At 41.6% G+C, this 24,720-nt stretch overlaps 1 protein-coding gene across 1 annotated transcript in view; it reads left to right on the top strand.

The window, feature by feature from the left end:
- The first annotated feature begins 3,928 nt into the window (after positions 1–3,928).
- Positions 3,929–24,720, top strand: part of LOC104521109 (serine palmitoyltransferase 3) — a 22,668-nt gene continuing 1,876 nt past the window's right edge. Inside the window, exons 1-4 of the mRNA XM_010163008.2 lie at positions 3,929–4,168; positions 6,213–6,339; positions 22,399–22,534; positions 23,661–23,790. Coding sequence (XP_010161310.2) covers positions 3,929–4,168; positions 6,213–6,339; positions 22,399–22,534; positions 23,661–23,790 — 633 coding nt within the window. The remainder of the gene's footprint in view (positions 4,169–6,212; positions 6,340–22,398; positions 22,535–23,660; positions 23,791–24,720) is intronic.

Below are 24,720 nucleotides of genomic sequence, written 5' to 3'. Positions count from 1 at the left end.
TCTGTGATTCTGTGATTCTGTAATTTTGGATTATCTCCTCACACCTGGAAGTAGATTCAAACTGAGTGTGTACTGAAGCAAGCTTTTGTGCCTACTCACTGAACAAGGGAGATGAGGATCAGCTACGATCTAGAAGTTTTACATCCCTGCCACCAAGCTAATAATTTTTTTGCCACAAGACAGGATGTAATACCATGTAACAAGAACATCTGGGCTGCGCAGAACCAGCTTATGTTTGTCTGCATCCAGCTTTTTTGATGTGCCCTATGTGCTTGAGCAGATCTGGAAACAGATCAATAGCTTTGTAAAAGTGATACAACCAGGCTGAGACAGAATGATTACAGTACACTTCTGGCTCTCTCATTTAAAATCAGTCAACATCAATATTTATTGAAGGATTCAGTAAACTTTCCATTTGGGCTACCCAAGGGGTTATGTGAATTGTACCTTATCTTGGAGCAATTCTAAACAGAGCAACGTTCATATCACAAACCATCTCCCAGGGTCAAAAGAGAGACCAAGAACAGAGTAGGCAGCAAAACAGCTCTCATCTCTGCTGTCAGGAGGGCTGAGGCCTGTGTAAATGGCAGCACACGAAACCACCAACACTTTATCTACTCCACGGACACTTTAAGGCCGTGTTAGGATCTCTGTCAACTATTGTAACATTTATGTCAGCCAGCATCTTTCAAGAGCAGTAAATCAACACTGAAAATGAATAGAAGTGCTTTGTTTTACTAAACAGCTTAGAGTTCAGAGAAATTTCCTGCTCATACAAGTAAGAAAAGTTTTCATTAAATCCTTTTAATGGTTAAATCTTGCAACAGCCATGTACCTCCTCTATGCAATCTTGGATTCAGCAACAACTTCACTTCCATTCCACAGATACACAGCAAATCAAGTTCTGTATTTTTAAGTCACCATTTCTTCTTTTGTCTTTTTGAAGATAAATGCTATCTCTAACATCTGAATCTCCATGAGCCACTAAGACTAATGATGTCCATATTAAAAGTGGAAAAACTATTATTGTCCTCTGCCTAGCTGGTCTGCTCAAGTATTGCTGGAAAGTGGAGGGTGGGATGCTGTTTTGACAATTAACTGGGATAGCAAAATGGACACAGACACCACCTTAACACCAGAAACAAACTTATTTTACTCCAGTTTAAAACAGGGAAAAAAGAAAGAAGCAAAGTACAGAGCTAAACAAGATAATTCATCTAGTCATTACAACATGAGAGAAAGCATAGTGATTAAGAAAGATACATCACCAATTGCCCAAATACTTATCATCATCCAGATCCTGTACATCAGCTAGGGAGCCCCTTTCATAGAATCATAGAATAGTTTGGTTGGAAAAGACCATTACAATCATTTAGTCCAACTGTAAACCTAGCATTGCCAAGTTCACTACTAAAGCATGTCCCCAAGTACCACATCTACACATCTACACCTCCAGGGATGGTGATACCACCACCTCCCTGGGCAGCCTGTTCCAATACTTGACAACCCTTTCAGTGAAGAATTTTTTACTAATATCCAACCTAAACCTTCCTTGGTGCAATTTAAGACCGTAGCAAAGGATTTGGAGAGCCTTTCCCCACCAATTGGGAAGTCCTACGCAGTGTGTCCACTTGTAGGTGAGGTCTCCATCTTTGCTGTGAGAGGCTCCTGCTTTTATACAATCTAACAAACAAATTAGGCAGACAGAAAGGCATGTTAACATCTGGTGGGTAATTTTCACTTCACACGGGCACATCCCAGATTTGGCCAGGATCTGAGATATGTCTGAGAAGCTCCTATTTTGGTGTTCTGCACCTGGCTTTGAATTGTAGGAGGAAAAGTCTTACGGTCTTATTTCATGCTAATGTGCTACAGGTTGGGGAAGGAATCTCACGGTCACATTTCTTGCTGCTATGGTGCAGGTTGGGAAGTTCACTCAAAAGTCAACTTTAATTTAAGGCTTATAATTTAAGTCTTTGTATGTCAGATGCCTATTTGCTTCCCTCTACAGAGGTTCTCCTTGGCACCGCTCTCACTCTCTGCCCATACAGCCAACCTACAGGCCAACCTGGCGCAGCCAAAACCTGCCGCCTGCAGCTCATATGATGCTGCATGCCCAAGTACACCCAGTATGATTTTTAGCTGACTAATGCTTTGACTCTGAGTTATGTCAGGGCTGTGGGCTCTGCCCTTGTATTTGTTACAAAGATAGCTGTGGTGGTTCAAGTTGTTTTTCCCTCAGCTGCCAAGTGCCATTTGGGAAAAGTGAGAAAGCCCAGTCTCCAGGAGCTTGCAGTACAAGCCCACCCTTCTTTGCTGCAAGAGACTGGTGCCAATATACATCCTCACAGCTGCCTCGTCTGTGGCTGGGCAAGACAGAAGGGCAAGGTTTGTCAGCAGTCACCGACAGCCAGAAATATGCCTCCAGGCACACACAGCCAGGCTCTCTGAACCTCCCAGTTCGAACAGCACAGACAAGCCTTGTCCGTGGCTGCTCCCCCGTGCTGTTCTTTCAAACTAATGGAGACTTGCCTATGGGCAGGTCTCTGTCAAAACTGGAGACCGAGCTGTTTCCAAGCTTACTCAGGAGACCAAAGGATGAAGAAGGACTAAAATTGATAGAAATTTCGCAAGTGCTAAAAGCACATCCTGCTCCTTTTGTGGTACCAGTCTTCCAGCTGCATGGTGCAGCTAGAGTGGCAATAAAACAATCTGTGAAAGCCACTGGTCCAGGATCTAAAAATTGCCAAGAAGTTGTGTCAGGCGCACTGCTCTTTGTGTGTGCTATATGTGGGAACAAACTTAACTTCTGCTTACGTGAAACTTGTAGCACTTGCAATCAGATGCACCTTAGCTGCGAGCCTTAGCCACGGAGCACTGGTTTTGCTGGCACACAGCACACCCCCTTTGTGTTTGATAGGAAATATTTAGCATTTAAAGATCTGCTCACTAGACCTAGTGCAAAAGAACGTGTTTAACTCATAAAATGAATACTGAGTGCATCAGAGCATATCCAGGCATAGCTGCAGTCCTCTCACAAAGGTTTTCAAGACATAGTAGTCTTCACAGCAATACTGTTGATACATCTTTATGGGATTAGAGTGCATTTCTTATCTCCCTGGGCTTTCATTTAGCTGACCACCTACTCTGTGCCTTCTAAGTTACTGACATGATTACCACCAATACAAATGATTTATCATCTTTTCTTGTCTCTGTAAATTTCAATACACCGTTAGTGCAAGTTCAGAATATTTCTTTTTCCTGCATGGCTCTAAGAAAGTAAAAAGAAAAAGAATGGAAACTTTTTTTTCCTTTTGAGTACTAGGTAGCAGGCCACATTTCCTAAAAAGTATGTATTGGGAGCCACAATTGGCAAGAGTGGATTTGAGCTGCCTTTCCTAATCTCCGATTCTTCCTGTTCTGAAGACTGAAGCTGCTTAGAGTTTTGGCACCATCTATGCATTTCATGTGGCCCATCTCCTGTGTATGTTAGACCCAACTCCCCTGCACCAGAGTAATTTGGTTTAGAGCTATTAGTCCCAAATATTGCTAGAGTAGCTGACGGTGAAGTAAGCAAGGACCAGACTGAATTATAGTGGTTAATTATAATTAATCACAATATTTGTTTTGTAATGAATTGTTATGTGTGGCTTCGGGTGAGTATCTCCCCCTTCCTCTTTAGCTTTCCTTCTCTTTTCTGAAAATCTGCGAATGTTCAAAGATTTTTTGAATGCTTTTGGTTGTTTGAATTCTAAAACTATTTGACTGTTTTACACTCACCTGCAGATGGGAAAGGGTTGCAATTTTTCTTTGAACTGTAAATACAAATTGAGGTTCCAGAAGATCTTTCATGAAGTAAGGCAATTAATGCCCATCTTTTCTGGCAGTACCTTCAAGAGAGAGAGAGTGCAGGATTTGTTGTTCATCCATGATTCTCTCCATCCGCAGCATGGAAGGATCCATTGTGCGCCTGCCAGAGATAGTCTCCTTGAAGAAGAAATACAAAGCCTACCTCTACTTGGATGAAGCTCACAGCATCGGTGCAGTGGGAGCAACGGGCCGAGGAGTTGTGGAGTACTTCGGTATGAGTCCTGATGATGTTGATGTATTAATGGGAACGTTCACAAAGAGCTTTGGCGCAGCTGGAGGATACATAGCTGGCAAAAAGGTAAAAGGAAAACACGAATATTTTAACATCAGGGGAGGAAAAGCACCTTCTTCTTATGTATAATATATTTCATTATATTTTGCACAGACTGCTTTCAGGAGCACTATTCTAAAGTTAATACCATTTTTGTCAGGATCTCAAATGTACATCAAACAGTCAGACATTCTTATTTTTGTCTCATGTTCATATTATGTAATTTGCTTGGGTTGGGTATTTCTGTGCCACCCTGATGATTGTTGTTTGTCTTGGAAATGTTTAGACACGTTGTGGTTGGCTAAATATACTTCACTACGTTAATTTGCATGCAGACTGCTCGATACTTTGTTTCACATTTGTAAACAGTGTGTGGAGCAATATTGAGAGATTAAAGCCACAGTTTCATCCCCTGTTCCTAAAATTCCTAAACAGTTGTGGATTGCCATTGTTGCATTTTTTTAGCAGGATGGAGAAAGAGGGTTACTTGAGGGCCTTTTGCAATAGTAAAATTCGTGTCCTCAGTTGCTCTGCGTACGTTAACAAAACAACCTCTTGCCAATGACAGATGTCAAGAAAAAGTAGTGCTGAGCTCGTTTTAACAGGGGCTGTAGAGGAAGAGAAAGCACAATCAGCACCATTGTGAAATGTCATCGGTTTTGCTGCTTGACAGAGATATCAAGTGGTTGCTGATTATTTACCCTTTCCATGCCCTGTTGAATGTATTTCTTAAATAGCTGGCTGAATGAGTAGGAAGCCTGCTTAGACAGCCCATTTGGCTGTTGGCAGGATAACATTAATAAGGGTAGCACTTGAGTAGAATAAAAGGACTATAAGAAAGTATAAGGTGTATATTTCTTACAGTCTTTTTGGTTTGCCCCTGGAGATCTTAAAATAGGCTGTCATAATACATCAAGAATCAATTTTCCTTGTTTCCTTTGCTTCCTGAATTTGCATCTGAAGTTTTAACTCTTACCAAAGATGATGTGGCTAATGCTTAGCTAAAAATGATAGGAAGCCTGCACCTGTGAAAAGCAGTCTAAAGTAATTCATCTTCTAATCCTTGGAAGTTTTCTCAGAGTGGGTCATTCTTTTCATGCCTGTGTGTAACACTAAGCTTTGCTTCAGGTTTCTGGGCCTTGGTGGCAGCTGCTCACCCAACACTCTGGGTGTGTATACACTTATATAAGGTTAGATAAATCTTTATCCTCGGCATTGAAGTTACTGCATAGACTCATACAGCTTTTTTGGCAATAATTTGTGTTACTGTCTTTGAGTTTTTTTCTGATGACTTTTTTTATCAAAGGCAGTTTTCAAGCAGGCCTCATCCCTTTCTCACTATCATGCATTCAGCTTTTAGTGTGGTAACTGTTACTCTGATATTTTGCACAAGGAAGTATAAGCTGTCATAATAACTATGGTCTTAATCAAGCACTGAATTCCTGCAGTGTCCCTGGATTCAGTAGGCTTACTGGTGCTTTGAACGTGCCTACAGTACAGCAAGGCTTTTTCTAGGAGCACAGGTTGTGCTCTTAGCTATACAAGGATGTTAAAGCAATATATCGATGATGTTGACTCTAATACGACTGTCCCTGCCACACTGATGGGAAATTTCAATCAAAAGAAATTTATGTGCTAATAGCCAAAGACAGATCCGAGTAAGATTGCTTTTCCTGGGTTACATCTTGTGGCAGAGAAACTGCACTGATGTCATGTAGGCTTTGCTTCATTCCCAGAGATGAACTGAGCAGTATTTTAAGTGCAGCTGTTCATTGGTCTTTAAATGATTTGGGGTCCTTTATTTGGCTCCTTTAGTCTTAGTGTTGAAGTAAACATTGTTCTATTCCCGACCTTTGTTTCAGCTGTAATTGCCATATTTATATGGTAAAGTGTTTGCAGCTGCCTGATGTTTCTTCAGGCCATGCATTAGCAGTAGCAGCCAAGAAAGCAAACCAATAACTGGTGAAATGTCCTCTTCCTTTTGCATGTTCTTACTCCTGCAGTAGTTAAGAGGGAGATCTGCTGTTTGGCCAGCTCAAAGCTCATTCATGCTTTGTTTTGCTTGTGTAAGGACCTTGTGGACTTTTTACGAACTCATTCTCACAGTGCTGTGTACGCCACATCTATGTGTCCACCCGTAGCAGAGCAAATCATCAGGGCAATGAAATGTCTCATGGGACTAGACGGGACAACACAAGGTAAGCCACCTTCTTTAACTACACTTATTTCACCTACTACCAGAACATCTACTGCATAAAGACAAAATGTCATCCAGCAGCAAAGTAGGATGGTAATACAATGGAAAGGAAATAATTCCTACTGTAAAATTAATATCCAAATTGTCATACATGTAAGTACTATCAACTCTGTTTCTTTTTCCATACTCAGCCACATGCAACAGGGATGGAAAAATCCTGGAATTCTGACTCTGTAGTTGCCAACCCACTCTGCTTTGCAGCAACAAATAGAAGTACACAAATTGCCATTTGAATAGCTTGTCTGACTTTGTAGGAGGGATTAATAAGGATAAAACTTCATTAATGGGCTAGATGCTGTCAGTGTAGCTTCTTTGTAAGTATGAAGCTTCAAAATGGCAGGCAACTCAAACACGCGCAGAATTTCAAAACTGGTATTGTACGTTAAATGATAGTACGAGAATTCTATGATTATTATAACAATTCCTACCTCATTCAGACATTAATTATGGTGCCCTAAAGCTAGTTTTGAAGTACTTTTTGTGCCTTAACAATTGACTACTTGGTGTCTTTATGAAAAATTATGGTTATTTATTTATTTTTATTCCTTTCCTGAAGTTGCAGATACAACTACTGTCCATTCCTCTCTGTAACACGCTTTCTGTGCAGCAAACCACAAAGCAGCTGTGACGTATCTATCTGCTACTGTTTCAAACTGATATTGAGATGTATTCAGAGTTCTAGGGCTTAAATCCTAACTCAGAGTGGTGGTTTTTGAATTTGTATAGTTTTTGTCAGGCATGCCTGAGAATCGCATCATTGGGTAACATGCAGTTGAAGATGAAAGTTCCACTCTGAACTGCAAACTACTTTATACTGGTCCAGCAGCACTGGGTTGTGCTGTTTTCTCTTACCTTGTGTAGAGCTAAAAGAGTGATTCTGTATTAGCTCTCCCTGATAGATATGAGCAGGGTAAGGTGGGAATGGAAAGGAAAAAGGGTCATATGAGAGCAGGTGAGACACTGCTCTACACTCTTCTGTTGCGGTGCCCTAGAGAGCAGTTTCAAACCATGACAGACATGAGGCTATTAAGATGTTTATCACAGCCCTTCAGTGAGGCCAGAGTTTACAAGACCCCAATATACAGAAGGAAGGACAGAGAATCCAGTCCTAGTGCCAAATTCTGCCGAGCGCAGTAACAAAGTGCAGCAAAACTCCAGTGCAATGTGTAGATGATGAGGAAATGATGCTTTTGTCATTTTGGCAGAGAAGTCAGAGTGTAACAACTGTTTCCAACTTGCAATTTGAAAGGTCAAGGTTGCATATGCTGATGTCTACATCCTGTTCAATATAAGAGACCAACTCTGACATGTTTCTTCTACCTTGGGGACCATGCGTGCAGCCTGTCCTGCACTAGCTGTAGGGAATGCTTGCCGTGAGAGGGCGGCCTTACACTGAGCCTTCCCAAGAGCTACATCCTTCAGGCTCTCAGAGATGCCGCCTGTAAAATATGAAACATGCAGATCATGTCCAAACCTTCAAAGCCTCTTAAAAATGATCTTCAGTTAGCGTGATTCTGAGTGCAGTTCAGTGCAGGCTAATAGAAGAACTTGGTTCAAGACAGAGTCTTTTAAGATGTGCGTGCCTGGCTATCTTAGGGCTAAGAGTTTGCAGCATTTTCTCTTCCAGAAGCAATGTTGTTTAATGACACAATGTTTGTATTTCTGCACAAAATAAGTGCTTATTAAGTCTTCTGAAAATCCTTTGTGAAATAAATCAGTGTTCTGTCACTTTTTAAAAAATTTGTCTTGTAATATGAAATGCAAATAAATAGGAAAACAAATTAATAAATCATATATCACAACTTGGAGTACTGCACAAAGGCTAGCAAACTGGCTATGATGTGTAAAAATGTTTCTTGTCCTTCTGAGCCAGACTCATTATTTTAGTCTATTGGTTTTCCTTTCATGTGGGCCTCCCTTCATTAGGCTGTCTTGTGGACTACAAAAAAAAAAGACAACCCAAAACACAGGAAAAAATGTTCTGCTGGACCACACTACAATGCTGCTTTGGCATCAGAGAGAGGAAGGTGGTGGCTTAGAAAGGAGAGGGGAGCAGAATGGAGAAAGCACTGTCTCTTCTTAGATATTTTTGGTTCCAAGGACAACAGTGGCCTTGGCTGAGTTCTTTTGGTCTGCTGTCATAGAAAATGATGAATCCTGAATGTGAGCCATCCTTGTAAGAGCATGACCTGTGTAGCAGAGACACCTGGCAGAGAAGTTTCAAGTGATCCAGAATTGCCACGGGGTGGTATGGACCCTTTGTTCTCTGGAAGCCTGTTGAATCGATAAAAAGAGTTTATTTTGCAATTTATTTCAAATAGCATTCTCTTCCCACAGGATGATTTGGGGAATCCTTTATAAGGAGATCTCCACTGATGGCTTGTCCTCCAGAGGGCATTTCTGTAGGGGAGGGAACCTTGTAAAAAATACTGGAATGTTTTAGAAAAGAATTAAATTAGAATTTGCTAAAAATTTCCACACTAACTAGAGAGTGCTTCTTGAAAAGAGTATGAAATATTGGATGACAAATGTGTTAACCCAGCTTGTTCTTTTATCTGAACTTCATTAATGACTCCTCACTAGATTAACAGAAAACTAAGGGAAGGAAGACTGGTTTGGTCATTTAAATTGCCATTCTGAAAATTTTATTCCATATTTTTTAGCACTTCACACAGTCATCTTGTATTTTTTCCCAGATATCATGCTTTTACATTCTCTTCAATTTCTTGCTAGTTATTTACCACTAATTTGTTAAGCAACTGATCCAGAAAAGAGTAGCATAGGTGGAATTATATAGTGGGTAATGCCAGTGCCCAGAAATGCAGTGAATACCGTTTGTGTTTATTCTGTTGTGTGTCTGAATGATTGATCTCCCATATAGTCCTCCTTTTTTTTTCAATTAGGAAGAATATGGTTGGTTGTAAAAGGAGTCAGGGTGTGCATTTCCAGGACAGGATCAGTATACTGGATGCATGACTGCAGGATATGAATAAATGTGTATGGACACAGGGGGTACAGCTTAATTACAAGGAAGGAACAGGTTAGCACTTATAAAAATAATTCTATGAAACTTAAACTGGATTAGCTGGAAATTATCCACAACAGGTGTCTGTTTCAGGCTTCAGTTTTTTCATATCAACAAAAAAGGTTCAGTCCTTCCTCAGAAAAAAAGCTGCATATGAGTATAGGGCTTTGCTAATCGGGGTGGGGGAAAGAAGATTTGGACTGTGATAGCCAAGCTTATAATTTTTGCCATGTCTATGAAATGCCATCTGAGTCCTGTGATGTCACAAGTCTCTAAAAAAATTTCTACTTGAAATGGACAGTGACACATCTCAAGATTCACTGAGTTGAAGGAGTATCCTCCTGAACAGAGCATCCCCCACCTGGAGCCTGGGCAGAGGAGTGGGGCCCTGAGCACCTGCATCCATCCTGCACTGTCAGGCACTTAGGGAGGTAAACCAGGAAGATTAAAGAGAGACGAGACTCTGACAAACAAAGGAGACAGAACAGGGAATTGATAACAGGTGCCTGATAAGGTTGGAGACTAACACCCTAGAACCAAAATAAGATGCTGAGAAGACAGGCTGGAGAGGCTGTGAACAAAAAGGACCTGGTGTGGGGAAGGAGAGGAAAAAGGGCAAATGTGTCTGCCAGAAACTACAGCAAACTCATGACCCTCCAAACCAGTGCTGGTATCTCAGACATTCCTTTTTCTTCTCTGGTCAGCAAACTGCTGTGGCAGTGTACTAGCAAGCTGTGTGCTTACCTTCCTTTGCAGCAGGAGACTCCAGTTTGGGTGGGGAAGTTCTCATTTTAAAAGCCTTGCACTGATATAAGTAAAAAAAGGTAGAGGAAAGACATGGTATCTCCCACAGAAACCATCTATAAATGTATGAGTATGTCCCACGTCATCAATATTTGTTATAGTTGTAAGACTTTAACGTCATGATAATGTGACTGGGAGGATACTATAGAGCCCACAGCCAGCTATTGCAGTTTCCTTCTTTTGCCATGTTTTCTGCTGTGACTTGAGAAAATGAAGCACAAAAAATGCTGGATTAGGAGAAGATAGTAGTCCCTTCAAAACTAATATGCATAGTTGTTCCTGCTTGGGAGAGAGGGATAGGTTGGGGTCACTATGACCAAGTCCTTTGTTTGTTGAGTGATTTGTATCAGAAGAGTCAGAGAATGACAACAAAAATTGCAAATATATTTCCATTTTCATGTAAAATCGTATTTTTAATAGAGTACAAGTCCCAGCATTTTTCAATGCCATGTTTTACAGGACTCTGAAAATCAACGGCTTATAGAACAAAACACATTTATTCTTAGTAACAAAATGTCATATATACTATCATAGTTTCTATAACAGAGTTGTTCAAAAGCATATGAACTTCTGGCAGCTGCATTTCCCTTAGTAGTGTCATAAGGCAGAAGGTTACACAGTTCAGTTCATACAGCCTATTAAAAAAAAAAATAATTATCCATCTTAAGCCTTTGTGGCCTTTTCATCTCAAATGTGTCTCTCCTCATTTATTAGCAGATACAGGAAGCAGAAGTTCCCATGACATTTACTCTTTATAATTCATGATATAGATATTCTTTATTTGTTCTCCTTGTGGCTTCTCATTACACCACTGGAGATACCTCAGGAAACTCAGCAGCTGCCTTAGTGGTTTTATCCCCATGATGAGACTGTAGTTGACTGTTTGGACTCTGGACAAATTTTCAAGTACACTTACTTGCATGCAATACAGCCCCTCCAGCTGTGACCTCAGACCTTTTTTCTTCCCTTTCTGCCTGAGAATACCAAAAGCATATTTTTACACTTAAAATTGATAGGTAAAGAATAGAACCACTAGGCAGACAGAGTTAAGACTGCTAGGAAATCTAAAGCAATTTTCTTTATGACTAATAATAGATTATAATGGTGTAAAAAGCAAATTGCAGTATTTACAAAGGCATCGCTTTTCTGTTTAATGCATGGCAAACAATAATTCAGCAACAGTAAAAGGCATTTTTCAGATGTTTTTATGGGATGCTGAAAAATTTTAAACTCTATCATCAGGAATCTACTGTCCTTGTTACGTTAAAAGATAATTCCTGAGGTTGTTAAGATAGAAAATATTTCTTTAAAATGTTAATTTACTTCAACATTTATGCAGATTGGTTAATCTTTTTGCAACTACAAGTTTTCATTTTTGTTTTTAGCAGACTTTGAGTTCTTGCATTTGAGCTCATTAAGATTGCGAGAAGCTGCAGAATGCTGCTTTCTGTTTTGGCTTGGCATTAAAAAGATTTGTTTTTAAAAGGTTCCTTTTAAAAACATTTCCGTCTGCCTTAGATTTTTGTATAACTGGAGGACCAGCTCGTTACAGTGCTGAGTTTCCAATATTTTCCACTGCTATTTGTGCTCAGCAATCTTTTGAAAACATTAGCTTTGCCTGTCAGGGTCCTCTGTAAATTCAAAAACCTTAATTTCATACCACTACAACTTGGCATAACCCAGCACTGGTGCGAGGAAAGGCAGCTTTGCCTTTCTGCCTCTGCCTATCCCCTTATTCGTGCCCCTTTTCCTCATGCCAGCATTAGTGTTCGTGCAACCATGCAATGAGCTGAATCAGAGAACTGATCTAGCTGAAAAATAAACGGCCCTCCCACAAATGGTTAGCCTACAGCTAAATTGGTTCCCTGAGCCAATCTGCCATGTGACTACATGAATCCCAGCGCCAGGACTTGAGCACCTGGCGCCAAGAGGAACGATCCCTTCTGAAGCAAAAGAAATCTGAGCCAGACTGAACTGATCATGAAACTATAGCTGTAAGCTTTAATAGTGAAGCTACTTAGCGACAGACTCCTTGACCTGCTCAAAACACCTTGCAGAATCAGTCATACCAAAATATGGCTTTTTACTGTTCCATCTCAAATTCTCATTTTGCTGATTCATTCCATGATGATTGCTTCTCTTGGGTTCTCATCAAACAGAATGCTTGAACCCTGGCTTAAGTGTAAGGAAGTTAATATTCCCAATAAATATGTGCCTGCATTTAAAGCGTTCAAGCAAATTTATTCCCTGTTTGCACAGTATTGGCTCCATGACTGGGGCTCCCAGCTGCTATGCCAGTGAAGATGCTGATGATGTTAATATGCTGTCATGATCATTATGTGTCTGAACTGAGCATCACAGATGTTATCCCAGCAGTGGATGATAAAACAGAGCTAAATTCTGCCATCTTTACTCAAAATGAGTGAGACACACTGTGCCAGTGGAGCCACCTGCCATGCGGTCTACCTCCTAAAGGAAGCCAAACATATCCATGGAAGGTCAGTTGATCTGAACAATCAGGGGCTTTGAAGTAATGAAGGGCCTGGAGAACAAGTCTTATGAGGAGTGGCTGAGGGAACTGAGGTTGTTGAGCCTGGAGAAATGGAGGCTGAGGGGAAACCTTCTGGCTCTCTAGAACTACCTGAAAGGAGGGTGTAGAGAGGTGGGGGTCAATCTCTTCTCCCAGGTAGCAAGCAATAGAACAAGATGAAATGGCCTCAAGTTGTGCCAGGAGAGATTTAGATTGGATATCAGGAAAAACTTCTTCACTGAAAGGGTAGTCAAGCATTGGAACAGGCTGCCCAGGGAGGTGGTGGAGTCACCTTCCCCAGTGGTATTTAGGAGATGTGTAGATGAGGTGCTTAGGAAATGGTTTAAAGGTGGAATTGGCAGTGTTGGGTTTATGGTTGGACTCGGTGATCTTAAAGGTCTTTTCCAACCACTGCAATTCTGTGATTCTGTTTACAGTGATTTGCAAGAGCTCTGAGAATTGACCAAATTCTACCTCATTTGAAGACACTTTGTCCATATGCAAAGTTAAACCAGCACTGTAGTCCTCTAGCAGACCCTACCCATAGACAGGTGTCCCCTGTATTCACAAATAAGCATTAACTGCAGGCAGAGGAGGGATGTGATCAGACTTGGATGTGACTCGTAACCTGTCCCCCAGCAAAGAAAGCTACACTTTCCCTGGGGACAGCAACACACAGCTTTTAAGGGTGTCTTTGCTGCCGGGATAGAGAGTGAGGATCCCTCCTCTGTTCCAGATGCTTCTTGCTGCTGCCCAAAGAATCCAACACTGTTATCAGCCCAAGGAGCACAAAGGAGAAGTGCCTTTCCTGACGGCATTTAGATTACTGGCGTTTCAGGAACACCTAATGTGATACAGATGGAGCGTGTTGTGCGCTGGCTGGCTTTCAGCAGGGGAACTGGTGTGCGTTGTGATTAATCACCTGTGCTGGGAGTAAATAAGGCTCAGCCAAGGCTGGCTGCTCTGTCCCTGCTTTGGTGCAGGACACCAAATGCTTATATTATACATCTGAATATAGATAAGGTGCTGGGTAGGCACAGCTGACTCATTTGAGAAATAAGGGGAAAATGACAGACTTTGTACAATTTTTCTCCTTTCTGCTTCAGCTGAAATTGCCACTTTTTCTTCTCTTAATCTGCTCTGGAAAGTGTTCTGTGGCAGTGCACAGTTAAAATTGGACTGACTAAATAAGTCCTTAAGGGTTTATTTAGCAGCTGAATTAAGTTGAAATTACTAGGTTTCTAGTTGGCATTAGATTGTAGAAGAAAACATCTTCACTTCTCTCCAATTCATAGTGAAGTTATTTTTTTATAAAGATTTTTTATCTGAGAACATATTTCCTTTAGGCACCCCATTTTTATAGCATTCTATTTGTGATTTAATGCACATGGAGGTACATGTGTGTTACTCTTATAATGGAATCAGAGGAAAAAAAGAAAATCTGTCCATCTGCAACAGTTTAGTGGGGAAGAGCTATTGTTTTCTAAATTTTTTTTTTCAGTCTATGAAAGTTTGCTTTTTACTATCTAGTTTTTAGTACAGGAGGGCAGGGAGTGAAGTTCTCCATCCAAGGAACACAGATTGAAGAGACACACAGACACCAGTATGTAAAAGTTTGATTGTGTAATTAAGTATCTAGAAAGACCCTATGAAACAACAGCTGGAGAAGATTAAAGCAGGTGGATTTGTGTCTTGAAGAGTCCACTGCATGCCAAAAAAAAAGTACGGCGTGGGATTATCTTTCCTGGAATGGGTTCAGGAAAAATAGCTCTCCTTCAATTAAAATACACCTGAGAACTTGATATGAAAGGCTACAGGTTGCTCATTCCTGTTTTCAATATACTGAGTCAGAATTTCCAAGGGTAGAAGCCTACAGGAAGAGTTCAAAGGTAGAATGTTTGTGCAGGAATTGAATGCAGCCAGCTTCTCTGCTTATTAAAATCTTGCAGGAGTGAAAAGTAGACCTCTCTGGAAGAGGAAAACTTTTGTTTCAGTTAGCTGATAGTTTTATTACCTCTTTTGCTGCCAGGATAAGGTCCTCAGCTAGCATAAATAGCAAAGCTCTATCGAAGCATGTGGAGCTGTGCCAGGTAACACCCTCCTGAGATCAGGTCCTCAGACATAAAGTCAGGATGCCTTCCTGCTGTCAAACTCCAGAGCAGCCCTCCCTGAAAGCTGGTCTCAAGCCATAGCCTGGCATGTGACATAGCATCTACCAAGTCTTCTACTCCAAGTGGCTCTCTTAAAAAAAGCTTGTTGCTTCAAAGAAATTATGAGCAAGCCACTATCTTTTATAATTTCTCACTCTTGCCTTCTCTTTGTATTTTTCCTTAAACTAAACCATATTAATTTTGAGCTACAAAGCCTTCTAAAAGGCTGCAGAAATCAATGAGCTAAAACTGGCAATGTGCAATAATACGTATGAAATAAAAATATAATCAGCATTTCTTCCAGAATTGCCAGCACCTTAGAACTTTGCAGTAAACCAGATATTTTTAAAGTAGTGCAACAATTGCAAACTCTAAATTTGCCAGCAGTAGGTGGATTGCAGATGCAGTAAATCTGATTTTGTTGTACCATCCAGATAATTAATCCTGTATTTCAACAAAATCCCAGTAAACTGGCTGTGTATCACTGTGTGTTCCAAGCAGCATGAAGATAACTTGTGAAATTTAAGAATCCTTTATCATTCAATTTTCTCTCTTCCTGTCCCTTCTTAATTCAGCCAATAAAAAGATGTAGTGCCCTTAATAAGGAAGGCAAGAGACCAGCATGGCTGGGTCAAGACCTCCTGGTCAAACTACAAGGCAAGATGTAACTACACAGACAATGGAAGCAGGGACAGGTATCCTGGAAAAAGTATAGGGACGTTGCCTGGTGGTGTAGGGACGAGGTCAGGAAGGCCAGGGCACAGCTGGAGCTGAACTTGGCAAGGGATGCCAAGAAAAACAAGAAGGGCTTCTACAGGTATGTAAACCAGAAAAGGAAGGTTAAAGAAAGCTTACCCTTCCTGATGAGCAACAATGGTGAGCTACTAACAGCAGATGGGGAGAAGGCTGAGGTTCTCAACAACTTTTTTGCCTCAGTCTTCACTGGCAATCTGTCTCCACACAGCTCTCAAGTTGAGAGACAAAGTCCCTCCCTCTGTAAGTGTAGATAACGTTCATGACCATCTGAGGAACCTGAACATACACAAGTCCATGGGACCTCATGAGATCCATCAGAGTCCTGGGGGAATTGGCTGATGTAATTACCAAGCCACTCTCCATGATATTTGAAAAGTCATGGTGATCAGGTGAAGTCCCTGGTGACTGGAAGAAAGGAAACATTGCACCCATTTTTAAAAACGGTAGAAAGGAGGACCCTGGGAACTACTGACCTGTCAGCCTCTCCTCTGTGCCTGGGAAGATCATGGAACAGATCCTCTTAGAAGCTATGCTGAAGCACATGGAGGACAGGGAGGTGAGTCAAGAAAGACAGCATGTCTTTACTAGGGGCAGGTCCTGCGTGATCCAACCTAGTGGCTTTCTACAATGAAGCAACTGCATCAGTAGACAAAGGAAGACCTATGGATGTCATCTATCTGGATTTCTGTAAGGCCCTTGACACAGTCCCCAACAACATCCTTCTCTCTAAGTTGGAGAGATGTGGATTTGATAGGTGAACTGTTCAGTGGATAAGAAATTGGCTGGGTGGTCACATCCAGAGGATAGTGGTCAATGGTTCAATGTCCAGATGGAAGACAGTGACAAGCGGTGTCCCTCAAGGGTCTGTACTGGGACCAGTTCTGATTAATATCTTCATTAGTGATATTGACAGTGGGACTGAGTGCACCCTCAGCAAGTTTGCTGATGATACCAAGCTGTGTGGTGCAGTCAATGTGCCAGAGGGACAGGTTGCCATCCAGAGGGACTTGGATGGGCTGGAGAAGTGGACCCAGGTGAACCTCATGAGGTTCAACAAGGCCAAGTGCAGGGTCCTGCCCCTGGGTCAGGACCATCCTTGTTATCGATACAGGCTAGGAGATGATGTGCTGGAAAGAAGCCCTGAGGAAAAAGACTTGGGGGTAGTAGTGGTTAAAAAGCTGGACATGAGCCACCAATGTACCTCGGCAGCCCAGAAGGCCAACTGCATCCTGGGCTGCCTCAAATGAAGTGTGGCCAGCAGATTGAGAGAGGTGATTCTGCCCCTCTATTCTGCTCTGGTGAGAGCTCACCTGGAATACTGTGTCCAGTTTTAGAGCCCTCAACACAAGAATGACGTGTACCTGTTGGAGCATGTCCAGAGGACGGCCACAAGGATGATCAAAGGGCTGGAGCACCTCTGCTGTGAGGACAGGCTGAGAGAGTTGGGGTTGTTCAGCCTGGAGAAGAGGAGGCTCCAGGGGGACCTTCTAGCAGCCTTCCAATACCTGAAAGGTGTCTCTAAGAAAGCTGAGGAAGGGCACGTAGCAATAGGATGAGGGGTGATGGTTTTAAACTAGAAAAGGGCAGATTTAAGGTGGATATTAGGAAAAAGTTCTTCAATATGAGGGCGGTAGATTGGAACAGGTTGCCCAGAGAGGTAGTGGAGGCCCCATCCCTGGAGATATTCAAGGTCAGGCTTGATGGGGCTCTGAGCAACCTGCTCCAGTAAAGATGTCCCTGCTTACTGCAGGGGGGTTGGAGTAGATGACCTTTGAAGGTCAATACATTCAACCCAATACATTCTATGCTGATAAGGCCATGATCAACCACAGTTGAAAACTCTGGAGCATTAGTGGGCTTAGTTTTTATTAGCTAAGGGTCAGTTTTTCCTGTCCAGGCTGTTTACTCTGAACATATGCTGTGTTGTGGTTCATATGTTTCATGGAATACAACTATCTGGATATCCTGTATGCTGTACTATAAGCCCTTTGCATAGACTGTAAATCCTCAAGAATTTTGCAAACTAAGAATTTTTGAACAAATGTATTTACTGAGGACCTGATCCTCTAATTAGTAAATTCTTACACAGAAATAGATGCAGCTGTAGTATTTTAGCTCAAGGGTCCATCTCTGCAGATTTCCACTCAATAAATAATAAAGGATATAAGATCACAGCCTCAAGAATCAAAGAAAATAGTTTTTAAATGCAGAGTCTTTGGTTAAACATACCACAGTGAATTTGGAGTAAGATCTGACTCTAAACTGAATTCATCACTCTTACGCTGATTTCATCTGCAGTGTGGGGGGAAAATTGGGGCAATGAGACCAAAATAAATATTTTGCTCAGATGTGCCTCCTTCTCTGACGTTGGAGGGTCCCATAAAAGAATGAAAAAGAGTGTTGAAATACAATTACAAACTTTAAGGTTTTTACTGCTCTTATCAGGACAGCATATAAGATTTCTGTGTATATGATGTGTGTATGTGGTCTTTGACCACAAAACATAACATGAGAAAGGAAAGTGTTGACACTTGCTAAAGAAATAAGTTCCTCCCAGCCACTCACCCACAAATACAGTGTGTGGAGCAATCATCTCCTAACATGCTTTTTTTCCTTCCAGATATATGTGAGCACTCTGATCTTTTATTTGGCTCTTTAATGCAGCCCTGCAAATGAAATTACTGTTCTGGGATGTTGCTAAAACATTCAAGTGGCTCTTTTGCATCAGCATTGGCTGGGTTGAAATGAGTTCCATAGGGCATCTCAAAAGGGAATCTGTCCCATCACAAGCTGATTGAGGATATAGATTTAGCAAGGGGAAAAGAAAGCGGTGTTTGACTTTTGGGGGGCTGTCTGGAACTCCTCTTTCAGCTCTAACGTTTCCTTTGCTAGATTCCCCTTCTTGCTTTGGAGTCAAAATTTCCGGTACCTAAAATAAGTAGAGACAAACTGATCAATTCTGGGCCATGTGCATATGGTTTGAAAAATACCGAATGGCCTGGAATCTTGCATGGCTGACACTTTGTTTCCAGCTTTGTGGTAACCAGCTGAATAAAAAGGAGAAGGCAGCAAGTCTTAAACTGCACTCGCCAAGAACATCTGCATTTATGAAAACTTTCCCTAATTGAAAGTCTAGTAGTTTCAAATGCTGTAGACTGAGAGTTTGGAAACTAGCTCAGGGGCTGCTAAGATAGCAAGAAGCAACAGTGGTCTTGAGCCCCCAGTTCAGGTTACTCCTCCACCCTCCTCCTTGTAATTTGGGCGTTCAGGAGGTGCTAATAACACTTCTACAAATTCTAACAAGGGGAAAAGCCTCTCTTTGGACTTCAGACACATTATTCTGCCGTTCTTCTCTAACTCCCTCTCCTTGCCATGTCCCCTGCCCCCATTTCTCCTCCTCCTCCTCAATATTTCCTCCTGGTTCTTTGAGATCTACTACACCAAAAATATTTTTGGAAATACCACAGACTATTGTTTTTATTAGTGACTGGAAAGCTTTGTAGTATGATGCTTTTGTGTTTCATTTGTTTTCCCTGCTCTGGCACAGCTGTTTCTGTTTTAGCAGCATTAGAGAGATGGTTAAACTATTTGTGGCCTTCTCTAACCCAGCAGATCTCTTCCACTGAATGCTTTAAACTGAATGACTGGAACTGTAACTAACAGGTTGTCTGCGTGGGCAGTTTTGTGCATAAAGTTACAAATGCACTAGTTTTATGAGATCTTTTAATTTGTTCAGCAAAACACTGATCACTGTGAAGCAAGTCCCAGTTTCCCTATAAATTTCCCAGCCAGAACATTGACAGAAGCTTAACTCAGGAAGATACAGAACAGATGAAGCAGTAGATCTTGTTCAAAACTATGCGCGCTCAGAAATGATTAATGGAAAAGAGGTTTATGGAGGTGTGGTGATCCCCACCTTAGCCAAGAGGGAATAGGAAGAAAAGCCACAGTAGGTGGTGGGACAGAATGTGGTCTCAGGACAAATCTGCTGAAGGTGGTATTGTGGTGGTTTAACCCACAGTAGGACCATGTGGTCCTGCATTCACTCCCCACACCCGGTGAGATGGGATGGGAGTCACAACAAAGGGGGCACGGGATTAGGAATGAAGGACAGGGACGGCTCACTCACCAGTTATGGTCACGGGCAAAACAGACTCAACTTGGGGAAGAAAAATCCATTTAATTTGTTGCAAATCATCTGAGTAGACAAAACAACCACATCTTACAACACCTTCCCCCACCCCTCCCTTCTTCCTGGGCTCACATCACCTTGCTCTCCATTTCTCTACCTTCCCCCCCAGCAGCACAGGGGGCAGGGAATGGGGGTTCAGTCAGTTCACCTCTGCTGCTCTTCCCAGCATGGAAGTCCAGGAACAAGATGTTCCAACTTGAGCTTCCCATGGAGTCACGGACCTCTTTGGGCTCAGATCCCAGCTCCAGCATGGGGACATCCAGGCTGCAGATTCACCCCCCCACACACACTCTGAGGGTCCACAATTCCAGTCCCAATTCCAGTCACACTTGCCCTCAGGCTCAGCTTCTCTGCTCCAGTGTGGAGCTCTCCATGGCCTACACGTGGGTCTCTGCTCCACCATTGAAACTCCATGGGCTGAAGAGAACTTCCTTTGTCTTCTCCTACTCCATACAGTTAAACTGGGTGTGGGCCTTTGTCCTTCCTTCTCCCAATGAAGCTCTCTTTCTGTCTTTGTTTAGGCTGATGGTCACCTTTTGTTTGGTCAACCGTTTCTCCTCCAGGTACCGCACCTCCTTCTTTTCAGGCCAGTCCTTCCCCTCACAACCGTGGATCTGCAGAGGTGTTTCTCTAGTGCTCATTGGCCCAGCCTGGGCTGGGGGGTCTGAGCTTTCCACTCTCATAAGGTTGCCCTTCCCCCATTACAAAAAAAACCCTGACTTCCCCCACACACACACACAAACCCAACACAGGTATGTAGCAGCTACAAATGCCTAACTGGCCACTGAGGTTACAAGAAGAAAGATGGAAAATTAGGAAACAGGCACCCAGTCAGAGAAGAGTGACACCAGAAAGTAGTAAATGAAGAATGAAGCAAATGAAAAGTAAAGATGAAAAATTAAATGGAGAGTGAAAACTTAATGCATCTGTGCAAAGATACCTTAAAAGCAAAGGGGAAAAGAGGAAATTAATTGTACTGGAGGCTTCAGTGCTTATGTCTGGTGACATAATGTAAGTGATACTGAAAGTATGGGCTGGTGAACAGCAGGAAAATGAAAGTTAAGAGTGTAGCTGAGATGTGTCCTGCTAAATCCCAGTCTTACGACATGTTCCAACCACCTCTGCTGGGCAGGCACAAGCAGCTGCACAGCAATTAGGTTTAGAGAATCAATCTGTTTGACATTGGTTTGGCAGTTTTCTTTCTGGCAAGGTCAGGCAGATGACAGATCTGCCTTGATTCATCGAGTGGCTGTGTGAGCCTAGGACTGGTACTGGAGAGGTGGTGGGAAAGAGCAGCCTGTGGGTACAGGGTAGGTGGCACCATCCCTGTCAGCACCTTACAGCATTGGAAAAGCAGCACATATATCATCTCACTGATGAAATATAATGCAGGTGGAGTAGGAAAAGAACATACTGTACCTCCTACCTACAGTAATGTTGAGTGTGGCTCTCCCCTTTTGTATGCAATGGGTGGGGAAACAACTGCACTTGTCAGAAACGTCCTCCTTAGTGACACTGCAAAAGAAGAGGCTGAGATGACTTTTCAAGCACATTTTTCCTCTGCTGATTTTTCGTCTTTTTCCTTTATTAAAAATAATTGTTTTCAACTCTCCTGTCAGTTTTGCTGGGGGACACATCAGTGGATTCATGACTGAATGAGGCCAGGGACAATGCAGAGAAGAAAATTTGTGTCTGAAAGTCTTGAATGACTAACGTCTGTTGTCAGATGATGATGTTGAAGTAATAATAGCAAGATAAGAGGACGGAGAAACTGAGCAGAACTTAGCAAGAGATGACATATGTAGATGCACATTAGAATAAGTGGAGTTATGCTGAATGTTGGTAACAAACTGCAGAAGATCAGACCTTGTGTAGTAACAAAGGTTATCGCACGCTTTTCCTCTCTCTAAAAAATTTAAACAAAACCATCAGTTTGAGCTGACCCAAAATGAAGTATTTAATACTTTAAGCTTTATTATAGTAACAGAATTAAAAAAAAAAAAAATTTAAAAAAAAAAAAAGGTAAACAAGCAAGCACAGAACTAACTAAGATACAAGAGGACCCTGTGGAATATTGTTAATTAGAAAAGTTATGAATATACTGAAATCTGTATCAACATCTGTAGACATTGGTTGTTTCCCTTATAGTGAATTATGTTGAGAAAGAACATACTCTAATTACATGTCCTGTATCCACAGAGTCATGTAACTGCTTCTCTATCGATGTGTGTCATTCAATAGGCTTTATTCAGCACAATACAGCAAAGGGAATTGTTCACCTGTCTGTCACCAGAGGACATACTGTTTCTTCCAGTGGGAAGGCACCTCACAACTGCAGGAATATCGGGCATCTGTCCTACAATGCCATCATAAGCAACGTAGTTGCATTTAGCTCATTCCATGTTTTTATTCTGAATCAAATAGCAGCATATACATTTCAGACAATTTTTTTTGAACTAGTACCTGCAGCCCTGTTTCTTGCCTGTTACTAGACTCCAGTTAGGATCTTTGCATTGACTGTTCTCCTGACTGACTCATTTCAGGGCTCCAGAGAGTGCGCCAGCTGGGGAAAAACACAAGATACTTCAGACGAAAACTGCATGAAATGGGCTTCATCATTTATGGCAATGATGATTCTCCTGTTGTCCCCTTACTCCTTTATATGCCTGGTAAGATAGGGTAAGTACTTAAAAAAAAATTCACAAAACAAACACTATTCAAGTTCATAAGTTATTTGGTATACACTGTAAAAAATGTAGTTATGTGTGATAGATGTTTCATAAGAGAAACATACAATCAGGTGAATTCATCATTTAATTTTAAATTTGTCCCTGGACTTAATTTTGAGCTGTTCCAATATTTAGAATTTTTAAAATTTCTCTTACTCTTTTTTAACTTGCTCTAGAATAATACTTTTGATAGCATTTTGAATTTGGATTTTTTTTTTTAATTCATAATCATTAAAAGAGAGACATTGCTTTTTGACACTGGAAGTGTTTAAGACCAGGCTGGATGAGGCTTTGAGCAACCTGATCTAGTGGAAGGTGTCCCTGCTGACAGCAGGGGGATTGGAACTAGATGATCTTTAAGGTCCCTTCCAATCCAAACCAGTCTATGATTCTATGATTCTATGACGTATGAATTGTTCTGGATGGATGTTCTTTTTCCCCATCTGATCTTTGAACAGTCTTTGCATGTTTTACCATTCAATACCTATCAAGCAGCACTTGTGCACTGACTTGGACATGCAGACCAGAAGTCAGTAGTAGCATAATGTAAGGGTTGAGCTGTAGGGAGTATTTGCAAGTAGCTCAGGGTGGCTGTGTGCTCTAGGTCTACTACACACCACACAAAAGGTTCCTAAACTGTCAGAGTAATTGCGAGAGCAAAGAAACCATCACACAGATTGTTTGATTCCTGATGATGCACAGGAACCCAGACTCATACCTTCCAGAAGCCCAACTTCTTCCCATGGTTAGGGACTGTGAATGCCCACACATTTTGATTTGCACTCAAAGCCTTTCGTTGACATAAATGGATCTTGTCTATTCTACAGTGCTCTCTCTGCCATCACACTTTGAGTATTTGACACCCACTTGGCTTCATGAGCTGTTAAGCAGCAAAGAATCTCAATCCTGCTAGTAAAATTCTGTCTCTGACTGAAATCAATGGGAATACTACCATCCACTTCAATTGAAGGCAGGATTTTACCCATTGTTTTATTATACTTGAATATTTTCTCTCTGTGGTCAGTTTATTGCAGATAATTTACTTTGGGTTTGTTTTTTTTTTCTTCTCTCCTTAGGGCTTTTGCAAGACGCATGTTAGAAAAAAATATCGGGGTGGTTGTGGTTGGGTTTCCAGCTACTCCTATCACAGAATCCAGAGCTCGGTTTTGTGTGTCAGCTGCACATACACGGGAGATGTTAGACACGGTAAGCACAGGAGATGTCCTGCTCAAATTAACTTCAGATGCAAAGGAGGTTGGGAGAAGCTGTGTATCTGTTACTTTGAATCTCAATAATTCATTTTCACATGTGTTTTTCTGGCCTTGTCACTTGATCTTTAAAGGCATTTTAGCCTTATATATTTTATTTTTTAAAATAAATTATGGGACAGTTAACTTGTTATGTTCTTCTCTTTCTAATAGTGACCAAATCTGTCATCACTAATAAAGACCTACATGAAGAGCACAGCAAGACAAAAGTTAAATGCTAGGTCAAAAATATCAGAGTAGGAAACCTGAAACGATATGGAAATAATTGAAAATCGAGTTTCCCATACCCTTATTTTCATTCCACATTTCCACGTATTTCTCGAATTGCAGAAGTATATAGGACAGCCTTGGGGGTAAAGGTGGAAATTGCAAACAGTATTTGGAACTGTTTGAACCTAATGAAGCTTAATTGGTGCTGTCTGGCCTGTCTCAGTTCTGTATCTTTCTCTGATATCAGAAATACTGTTAAGGCAATGTTGAGCCTTCCATCATAAACTTCCATTCCACTGCAGAAATACCTATTATTTGAAATGTTCCATCTCCCTTTCTTGCCGAAGGTGTTTTTGGCCTTGGCTTGATATACATTCTTTCATTCTCAGAATAAGCCAACTAGAGGCATGAAACAGAGAGGCTTAACAGTAAATTTCAAGCTTGCTTTTTCCTCTCTCTGCACAAGTACAATGGTCAAAGCAAAAAATCCGTGAACATGGAAGGCACTTGAGTTAAAGTTACCACTCTCTCATGCATTCAGGCACCTGTGCCTGCAGAGAGCCCCCAGCTCTCCATTTGCATCCTGAGATTCACGTGGAGGTTGAGGCCAGAGCCCAGCTCGGCTGACCAGCTCCCACACCAGTGTAGACCCCTCTCA

This window comes from Antrostomus carolinensis, unplaced genomic scaffold (genome assembly GCF_000700745.2).
Source record: "Antrostomus carolinensis isolate BGI_N321 unplaced genomic scaffold, ASM70074v2 scaffold7262, whole genome shotgun sequence".
Lineage (NCBI taxonomy): Eukaryota > Metazoa > Chordata > Aves > Caprimulgiformes > Caprimulgidae > Antrostomus > Antrostomus carolinensis.
The sequence above is the reverse complement of the archived record's forward strand: the minus strand, read 5'-3'. Positions and strand labels throughout refer to the sequence as shown.